The following is a 10,888-nucleotide window of genomic DNA, read 5'->3' as shown; positions in this document are numbered from 1 at the left end:
CGTTCAACCATCGGTGCTCATTCAGTCGCACAGCACAACCAGCCTCCGTTATCATTACCCATGCCGGAAAGACTACGATTAGCATCTGCAATGGAATCCGTTACTCCCGCGCACCCAAAATGCATCCACGTCTCGCAGGTATCACAACCGACGAGATTGTCCGCCGAATCCGGTCGATCGCACTTGGTACGGTGTTTCTCAAATTACAACGCATTATTGAGGTCCAGGTACGGAGAATATATACAACGAACTCAAGCAAATCTTAAGCGAAACCCATCGGCATTTTGGAATTACGTGAAATCGTATCGCACAGGCAATCGCATCCCGGATACAATGGAGTTCGATGGAATCACTGCCAGCTCTCCTGGTGATGTCGCTAATCTGTTTGCGAGTTTCTTCCAGACAGTGTACAATTCAACTTCACCGCCTCTGCACGGTGCAAGCTTCGATCGCATACAGGAGCACAATCTTAATATGCCAACGTTCAATTTTTCTCCGGACGAAGTCTTGAAAGCCTTGCGTGATCTAGATGCATCAAAAGGGCCTGGAGTCGATGGCATTCCTCCATCTCTGCTGAAACACTGTGCTCACTCACTCGCTTTTCCCGTCTCTTGCATATTCAACCGCTCGTTGAGGGAAAGAATTTTTCCCACCGTTTGGAAAAAGGCCTCAATAGTACCAATTCACAAAGCGGGTAATCGGAATCACGTGAAGAACTACCGTGGAATATCACTTCTCTGCTGCTTCAGTAAAGTCTTCGAAAAGTTAGTGCACAACGCTTTGTACAATGTGGTGCATCCACTCATATCGGAGTTCCAGCATGGTTTCGTCCAGCATCGGTCCACAACAGCGAATCTGCTTTGCTACACAAATACATTGTTTCGTGAAGTCGAAGCTCGTCATCAGGTCGACTCCATCTACGTCGATTTTTCAAAAGCTTTCGACACCGTGCCGCACATGTATGCATGTAAAAAATTCAGCGCTATGGGATTTCCAAGTTGGGTGGTTGATTGGACCTTTTCCTACTTGACCGGTCGCCAATCCTTCGTGATGATCAATGCTGCTTGTTACGATCGACAACCGGTCAGCAAGTAACGGTAGCGAAATTGTTAATCCATCTACCTTCGAAACCCCCTCGAAATAAGCACGTTACACTGAGTAGCGTAACTGTCATGTCAACTGTCAGCTTTGCTAGACAGTTACATTGTATCAAAATAAAAACTTTATAAAGTACTCGCGCTGAATTCATTGTAGATTTTCTTTGGCAAACTATTGTTTTTTTACCTACAATTTATATCAATAATCAATACGGACAGTTTACGTGAAGACTAAAAATGTAAGAAACCTAAAACTATGTCATGCAATTATGAATTTCTGAATAATACTAATTTCAGCTTGAAGCTTACTACAAACAAACACACGAGTTTGCTTTTGAGAGTCCGAATCGTGAACGTCTCCGTAATATAATCTTCAAGATTTTTATCGATAAATCTACCGGACAATTGAAATGTCGCAACAGGTTTCGAACGAAAACACAGTGGCTACTTTGTGTCCTGCATGCGGACGCCCGGATGAAGCCGAAACCAATATGATTCAGTGCGAGCGGTGTTTATTCTTCTACCACTTCGGTTGTGCAAACGTTGGCGAGAGCATTGCGGACGATGATCACCATTTCGTTTGTGTGCGCTGTAACGATCGTGCACCGACAGTCGCCGGTTCCAGATGCGGTAAATCAAGCACATCAAGCTGTAGAGCAGCAAGGGCACGAACTTCAACGCCTTGAAAAAGAGCGTCAACTGGAGAGAAATTACATAGGGAAAAAATATGATATACTACAAGGCCAACTGGATGAGGTAGGAGAAGGAGGTAGTGTAAAGAGTCGCCGCTCACGTCGCAGTACGCAGAGGACCCAAGATTGGGTAATGAACAAGGCAATTACGACTACGAGCATCAATACCGGGATGTCGCAAATCCCCGTATGTTTACCGTCGCGGACTGGTGCAATACCAAAGGAAACTCCTCTAGTACCAGCACAGCATAGATCGACTAGCAACACTATCACCAGACCCGAGGATCGATCCGGTATCGCTAGAACACCGATTCCGCACACTACGATGAAATCACCGGATCGCCAGGCACTTCCCACACTCACCGATAGTAGATCATCACAAATACCAACTACGAATGAAATAGTATGCAATCCGACGAGTAACGTAGAAGCGAATCGTCAAATTTCGAGTATGCCAACTTCGACCATGACGTCTACAGTACAAGTGATCAACGAAACAGCGAAACGAAACACTACCGGTTCGCATGACATCTCTTCCGATCATCGTAATCGACCAACTGTGGTGGACTTCAATATTTCCGCAACGCCGACGTCAGAAGAATTGACAAAGCAACTGTTCGAGCTCCAGGCAAGGATGAACTCCCTGCGGATGCAGCTGGCGGCTAAGCAGTCCGCTCAACCATCAGTGGTCAGCAGTCGTTCAACCATCGGTGCTCATTCAGTCGCACAGCACAACCAGCCTCCGTTATCATTACCCATGCCGGAAAGAATTCCGTTATACGAGTTTCCCGTAAGCAGTTCGGTAAGTCAGGCGTGTTCTAGATCTACTGGAGCAGTTTCGGTATGCGCAGCGAGCCAACCCGCTTTTGACTCTACGCCGCCAAATATACGAAATATAGATTCGATCATTCATTATACTCCTCCTACGTCGACCGAACCATGTAGCCCCCCCCCATGCTTCAGGCTTTCATACCGCCACACAGAAGCACTCCTCAATCGAATGCGAATTCCTCTTCCGTTCATACAGTCTCCGCTTGCTTATCCCCGATAGTTACTCCTATGGTTAGTTACACGGCAACAAATTCGACTTCCATTCACGAGGTACCAGTTTCCCCACCATTGTCATTTCACGGTCCCAGCTCACAGCAACTCGCTGCCAGACATGTCGTCCCCAGGGAGCTACCATGTTTCTCAGGAGATCCCGTCGAGTGGCCGTTGTTCCTGAGCAGTTTCCGAAATTCGACTGAAATGTGTGGTTACTCGGAAGGCGAAAATTTGATGCGTCTGCAGCGATGCCTAAAAGGAAACGCATTGGAAGCAGTTAGGAGTTATTTGATGCAGCCTTCTTCGGTCCCGTTGATTATGCAAACATTGAAGACATTGTACGGGCGTCCAGAACTGATCATCAACTCACTATTGGTTAAAGTGCGTTCCACTCCGACGCCGAAACCAGAGCGGTTAGAAACTATAAGTAGCTTTGGTCTAGCGTGTAAAAACCTGTGTCAGCACCTTCAAGCAGCAGGACTGCACTCACATCTATCAAATCCTTTATTGTTGCAGGAGCTTGTGGAAAAGTTACCAGTCAATATCAAACTGAACTGGTCTCTCTTCAAACGGACTCGTCCTATTGTTGATCTTTCCACCTTCGGTTCGTTCATGGACGAGATTGTGGTTGCAGCAAGTGATGTCACTTTCACCCACGATATAGATGGTCAACGAGCTGGCAAGCAGGATAAACAAAAACCAAAAGAAAAATTATTTGTGAACGCACACAATACTGAGAAATCTACACACTACCCAATCAGCGGATCAAACAATTTGAATCGTAAGGAATATCAACCTAAACCCTGTACAGCCTGTGAGAAGGACGGTCATAAAATCAAGGACTGTACCACCTTTCGGAACTTGACGCTTGGTGACCGTTGGAAACTAGTCCAAGAACGGCGATTGTGTCGGCGATGTCTGATTGGTCACGGAAAATTTCCGTGTAAAGCAGGGTTGTGTGGTGAAAATGGATGCGAGGACAGACACCACAAACTCCTCCATCCCGGAAAACCAGGATCATCGCAGACGATCGATGTCCCGAATACTAGAAGCACAGTAACAATCCATCGTCATCTTCAGTCTTTAATTCTTTTCCGAGTGATTCCAGTGACGCTGCACGGCAACGGAAGGGCCATTCAGACGTATGCGTTCCTTGATGACGGCTCATCGACCACACTGGTAGAATCAGCAACTGCGCGAAAGCTAGGACTATCAGGCGATATCCATCCCCTCTGTCTGCAATGGACTAGTGACATTGAGCGCATGGAAGGTGACTCACAACTAGTCAAGATGGAGATCTCGAGCCTGGGGAGTTTGAAGCGGCACGTTCTGAAAAAGGTGCACACTGTGAAGAACTTGAATCTTCCAGTTCAATCGCTGGACTACTCAGTACTGCGTAAACAGTTTCCACATCTTCGTGGTTTACCCGTGCACAGTTATGAATCAGCATCTCCTACAATTCTGATAGGTCTGGACAACTCATTCCTAAAGGCAACCTTGAAGCTTCGGGAAGGTTCAAAAGGTGATCCGATGGCGGCCAAAACAAGGTTGGGTTGGACAATTTATGAAACGTTGAACGCAGAAGCAAAAACGGCAGTTCATCATCAGTTCCATATTTGCGCTCATTCGTCGGATGAGGACCTACACAATTTAGTGAAGGAGTTTTTTAAGGTAGAAGCCGTAGGATCGGGCAAATCATCCGTGGTGGAATCTGACGATGACCAGCGTGCGCGTAAGATACTGGAGAATACAACCGTTCGCACAGCCTCTGGAAAGTTCCAAGTTGGCTTATTGTGGAAATACGATTGCATTGAATTCCCGAACAGTAAGCCCATGGCCGAAAGGCGGTTGCGATGTTTAGAACGCCGTCTGGCATCCAAACCCGAGTTATACGATAAAGTTAGACATCAAATGCAACAATATCAAGCTAAAGGATACGCACACAAAGCTGATCCTGAGGAGCTCAGTAACTTTGACCCTCGACGAACCTGGTACCTGCCCTTAAACGTGGTCATGAACCCAAGGAAACCGAACAAGGTGCGGTTGGTCTGGGATGCTGCGGCAAAAGTTCAAGGCCAATCATTGAACTCCGCTCTGTTGGCTGGTCCCGATTTGCTCGCACCGCTTCCTTCAGTTTTGTGTCCTTTCCGACAGTTCGAGGTGGCCATCAGTGCAGACATACTCGAGATGTTCCATCAGCTCTTTATTAGACCGGAAGACAAATCAGCGCAACTGTTTCTGTGGCGAGACGATCCCTCCAACCCGTATGAAATCTTCGTTATGGACGTCGCGATATTCGGCGCTTCATGTTCGCCGTCGGCAGCTCAGTTCGTGAAAAACCTAAACGCTCAGGAGTTCTCTGATCAGTATCCACTAGCAGCAAAAGTGATAGTGGAGCATCATTATGTTGACGATTTTGTATACAGTACAAACACCGTGAATGAAGCAGTCGAACTAGCGCAGCTGGTGAAAGAAGTACATTCTAGAGCTGGATTCACCATACGCAACTGGTTGTCCAATTCCCCCGAAGTAATCTCACGGGTCGGGGTTCCAGGAATGGAGTTGTCCAAATGTTTCGAGGTAGCAAAAACGGCCACCCAAGAACGAGTTCTTGGTCTAGTTTGGAAGCCAGATCCTGATGTTTTTGTGTTCCAAGGACTATTCAGAGAAGAGATCCGATCACTGCTAGACGACACTGTTATTCCGACAAAAAGACAAACTCTAAGAGTTGTCATGAGTATATTCGACCCCTTGGGATTGGTAGCTGTAGTTGTAGTCCACGGTAAAATATTGCTACAAAACATCTGGCGGTGCAAGACGGATTGGGACCATTCCATACCAGACGAATTACTCGATGCATGGAGACGATGGACTAAACTGTTGAAGCAACTCGAGCAGGTCCAAATCCCCCGCTGTTATTTTCCTGGATATTCCGATAGAAGTTATCATTCCTTGGAGTTGCATATTTTTGTAGATGCAAGTGAAGAAGCGTACGCTGCCCTGGCTTATTTTCGCATCGTGGATAGCTCTGGAGTGCGCTGCTCACTTGTCTCGGCGAAGACAAAAGTGGCTCCCCTGAAACCGCTCTCAATCCCTAGATTAGAGTTGCAGGCGGCTGTTCTTGGTGCAAAACTTTCAAAATCGGTAGAAGACAATCATACACTGTCGATAGTTCGCAGAGTGTTGTGGACCGACTCTAGCACCGTACTTTCCTGGTTAAGGTCGGATCAACGAAAATATCGGCAATACGTTGCATTTCGTGTGACGGAAATTCTCGAGCTTACACAGGTGGACGAGTGGCGGTGGGTTCCTTCACGCTGGAATGTAGCCGACGAGGCAACCAAATGGGGCAAGGGCCCTAACATAAGTAGCAGCAGTCGTTGGTTTCAAGCACCAGCATTCCTGTATCAAGAGCCAGATACCTGGCCACAGCAAGGTCCATGTGTGGTTGAAATAACGGAGGAGCTTCGTACAATACACCTTCATTGTCATCTCATCAGGCAGCAACTTATAGATTTCGAAAGATATTCAAAGTGGGAGCGATTAGTGCGTGCGATAGCGTATGTGTACAGGTTTATAGACAACTGTCGCCGTAAAATCGAGAATTACTCAACGGAACTATCTGGGTGGTTGAACCAGAACGAGTTGCAGAAAGCGGAATGGACTATCTTCAAGCTCATTCAGCACGAAGCATACGGAGATGAGATTGTGACCTTTAATAGAAACCAGCATCTTCCAGTGGACCAGCGGCTAAAGCTCGAGAAGACTAGTAAAATCGTTAAACTAACCCCTGTGTTGGACGACCAAGGTGTTTTGCGTATGGATAGTCGTATCACCAATGCACAGCAATTCTCCACAGATTTCAAGTTCCCGATAATTCTTCCCAAAGGTCATTACGGGACACAGCTGCTCGTTGACTGGTATCATCGTCAAAGCAAGCACATCAACACGGAAACAGCGGTGAACGAGATGCGTCAGAAGTTCTATGTGTCAGAGATGCGTTCTGCGTTCAGGAAGGCTAAGAAAGTGTGTCAGTGGTGTAGGATCTACAAGGCGACTCCAGTGGTTCCAAGGATGGCTCCACTTCCTCCAGCAAGAACTGTCACCCATATCCGCCCATTCAGCTACGTTGGTGTGGATTATTTCGGACCTGTGTTGATCAGGCAAGGTCGCAGTGAGGTGAAGCGTTGGGTCGCCCTTTTCACCTGTCTGACGATTCGTGCCGTGCATCTAGAGGTAGTGGCGAGCATGTCAACGGAATCCTGCAAGATGGCTTTTCGACGGTTTATTGCAAGAAGGGGCGCTCCAGCTGCAATATACAGCGATCGGGGAACCAATTTCGTAGGTGCTAGCCGTGAACTGGAGCAAGAGCTACAGAAAATCGATCAGGGATTGGCAGCTACATTCACCAACGCGGAAACTCAGTGGTATTTCAATCCGCCATCTGCACCGCACATGGGGGGGTCTTGGGAACGCATGGTTCGGTCTGTAAAGTGTGCGTTAGCTTCACTCTCCACCATTCGGAAGCCAAACGAGGAGACCTTCAACACTCTGCTGATCGAGGCCGAATCAATGGTGAACTCGAGACCACTCACCTACATGCCGATTGAGTCCGAGGGTCACGAGGCGTTGACTCCGAACTGCTTCCTGATGCTAAGCACCAGTGGAGTGAATCAACTTCCTAAGATGCTAGTCGACGAAAGGGTAATATTGAATTCGAACTGGAACTTGTATCAACAGCTATTGGACCAGTTCTGGTGTCGTTGGGTTCGTGAATACCTCCCAACAATCACAAAGCGATCCAAATGGTTTACTGACTGCAAACCGATCGAGTCTGGTGACCTAGTGGTCGTGGTTGAAGATCGTCTACGCAACGGATGGATTAGAGGTCGAGTGCTACGTGTATTTCCGGGTCGTGATGGGCGAGTGCGAAGCGCAGAGGTGAAGACCGCTACAGGAGTGTTGCAAAGACCGGTAGCAAAGTTGGCGGTCCTGGAGATTGGTGGTATAGCTAGAGAGCACTCCAAGCAATACGGGTCGGGGAATGTTACGATCGACAACCGGTCAGCAAGTAACGGTAGCGAAATTGTTAATCCATCTACCTTCGAAACCCCCTCGAAATAAGCACGTTACACTGAGTAGCGTAACTGTCATGTCAACTGTCAGCTTTGCTAGACAGTTACATTGTATCAAAATAAAAACTTTATAAAGTACTCGTGCTGAATTCATTGTAGATTTTCTTTGGCAAACTATTGTTTTTTTACCTACAATTTATATCAATAATCAATACGGACAGTTTACGTGAAGACTAAAAATGTAAGAAACCTAAAACTATGTCATGCAATTATGAATTTCTGAATAATACTAATTTCAGCTTGAAGCTTACTACAAACAAACACACGAGTTTGCTTTTGAGAGTCCGAATCGTGAACGTCTCCGTAATACTGCTCACTCAGTAATCTTCTCAACTACTTCAGGAGTTCCGCAAGGAAGCGTGCTAGGGCCAATGTTATTTGTTCTGTTCGTCAACGACCTGTGCCCCCGTATTTCATCATACAAACAAATGTTCGCTGATGACCTGAAAATGTATCGAGTAGTCAGGACAACGCTCGACTGCCTCGTACTCCAAAAAGACATTGACGAAACGTTATTGTGGTGCAACGTAAACGGCATGAGAGTAAACGTGAAAAAATGCAAGGTGATTTCATTCACCCGTAGGATCGCCGCCGTAAAACATCAGTACCACATTGGGTCTGTGCCACTGGAACGTGTTTATACAATATGCGATCTTGGAGTTACTATTGACTCCAAGTTGAGATTCAACGAACATGTTGCGCTTATCACTGCTAAGGCTTATACGGTACTTGGATTCATACGACGATCTACCTGTCAGTTCACCGACATCTACGCCCAAAAAACTTTGTTTTGCGCTTTAGTCCGAAGCATCCTGGAATACACTGCACCTGTGTGGGCACCTTACCACACATCGCTGATCATCAGAATCGAACGCATTCAGAAGTGTTTCATTCGATTTGCCTTGCGGAATCTCCCTTGGAACGACCCCTCTAACCTGCCCGATTATTCCGCACGCTGTATGTTGATCGGTATGGAAACACTACGTGCGAGGCGCACTCACATTCTGCAACTGATGATCTTCGACCTACTGCGCAACAACATCGACTGTCCCCAACTCTTAGAAAATGTTCCTTTTCACGTTCCTTCACGGCAGTTAAGATTCACACAGCTCATCTCTGTACCTGTACACCGAACCGGCTGCGGCTTCAACAATCCATTGGACTCATGCCTACGTGCATTCAATGAAATCAGTGCTCACTTTGATTTTACGACTAGCAAACCTACTTTTAAAAATAGTATTAAAAATATTAGATAGAGTAGTCTGTGCGAGTTTTATCGAAGACGAAACAACAAATAAATAAATATGTAGCATTTTTAGATTATCGACTAGCGTAAATTGAAAAAAGTGTGCTTTGCGATCTTGGGATCTAATTTTGGAATGCTGGTAAAACGGGAGCTTCACGCAAACTAGTGTGAAGAAATTCTCTGCAGATCATCTCGTAAATTCATAACGAAATGACTGAAAAACTTTGAAATGCAGGATGTATACCCATTGTCAGAAACAGCCGAAGCTAGCCGAACATAAATGGAATTCGGAAGAAACTGAAGAGTGATACGAAAAACTTCCCAGGTAATGTTGAAGAAGTCAAAGATTAAAGAACTAATCACTACTATGGCATTATGCACCAATGCCATAACGCTAAAAATATGGATTTTGGACCTTCTCTCTCTAATGTAACGCAAGACATAGCCATAAAATACTACAAGTAACATAAATTGTGAGCGATCGATTTTTTCCATTGTTTGTAGAGGATTATTCATTCAACCAGGATGAAAATATCTCTACAGAATGTTACTATTGTAATAGTTAAAATGCTCGACATTGTTTTCTTAGTTACGGGTTCCTTTCCAGCTTCCGTTTGCCGTTCTTGTTGCAAATTGTGACAACAATTTTTAATGGAAAAATCTCGGGAAAATTGACAGAAACCATTAGTTCTCAAAGCCGGTCTTCTCTCGAAGAAATTCATGGTGGAATTGGAAAGGACAAATCAGGGGCAGGGATTCGTTCAGTATTAATCAATATGATGGGCGTCGTGTTAGATCAGAGCCGTTTGAACATCATCATATATTTATCCACTGAACATCATCATATCTTGTTCGTAGTATTTAAATTCAACATACACTTAAAACATACACTGTCTTAAAATAATCGTACGACAACTATTCAGTCATGGTTCGGAGACAATCCTTCAATTTTCTAGTCTTTTTAAAAAAAAAAATAGAAAATAGAAATTCAAACGCAATTGAATTAATTTATTGATTTTTTTTCCAAAAAAAATTAGAAATGTCCATGTGGACAAAAAGGGAGGGGTATAAGAAACGTCCACGCTTGTCTACGAAAATCTGTAAAAAGTTGGAATTTATGGATTCACCGATCACGTTTATGATTTATAATTTTCTAGTGGATACAATAAACTATTAATTCTCTCAGATTCTACTAGATTACTGTTCATTGGAAAGCCTCACCTTAAAATAATTTGATATCTTCATGCAAAACATTAGGGCTGTGCAACATTTTGTTACACTCTCACGATGAAATTGTACAAATCTCTAAGTTGATTTGAGCACGACTGTCTTCCATGGAGCATTGATGAATTTAAACCACTAGCATGCTATATTCAATTCGAAATACCTTTCCAGTTATATGATATTGGTAAAAATATGTGAAATGTAATGAGTAACTTTGCATGCCTTTGAATGTTCTGAGATTTCAACAAACAAATAAACCCTGTCGACTATGACTCTTTAATTCAGCCCACTCTTGACATCTGTATCGCTGCTCTGGGCATAACGCTCGGCGACCGAAGAGAAACCGAAGATACACGAAGCACAACCACATTGGTTTGTTCCGAACGAAGGAAGGTCGAATGGAGTAAAAATGTGAATTTCCATCGTTGGCATGTCAGTATGAATGAAAAT

At 45.0% G+C, this 10,888-nt stretch overlaps 1 protein-coding gene across 1 annotated transcript; it reads left to right on the top strand.

Moving 5' to 3' along the window:
* The first annotated feature begins 1,661 nt into the window (after positions 1 to 1,661).
* On the top strand, positions 1,662 to 7,957 carry LOC129766286 (uncharacterized). Its single transcript, XM_055766807.1, has 2 exons — positions 1,662 to 2,591; positions 2,753 to 7,957. The coding sequence occupies exons 1-2, from the start codon at positions 1,662 to 1,664 to the stop codon at positions 7,955 to 7,957; spliced, it is 6,135 nt and encodes a 2,044-aa protein (XP_055622782.1).
* Positions 7,958 to 10,888: the final 2,931 nt, after the last annotated feature.

The sequence above is a fragment of the Toxorhynchites rutilus genome, chromosome 2, assembly GCF_029784135.1.
Source record: "Toxorhynchites rutilus septentrionalis strain SRP chromosome 2, ASM2978413v1, whole genome shotgun sequence".
Taxonomy (NCBI): domain Eukaryota; kingdom Metazoa; phylum Arthropoda; class Insecta; order Diptera; family Culicidae; genus Toxorhynchites; species Toxorhynchites rutilus.
Note: the sequence above shows the minus strand (reverse complement) of the source record. Positions and strands in the feature narration are given on the sequence as shown.

What these genes read in the sequence shown, in the direction of transcription:
- LOC129766286 (XM_055766807.1), top strand. Translation starts at nt 1,662, where the DNA reads ATGATCACCATTTCGTTTGTGTGCGCTGTAACGATCGTGCACCGACAG. An exon ending in AGTTTCCCGTAAGCAGTTCG is followed by an intron (nt 2,592 to 2,752) that starts GTAAGTCAGGCG and finishes CCCATGCTTCAG; the next exon opens with GCTTTCATACCGCCACACAG.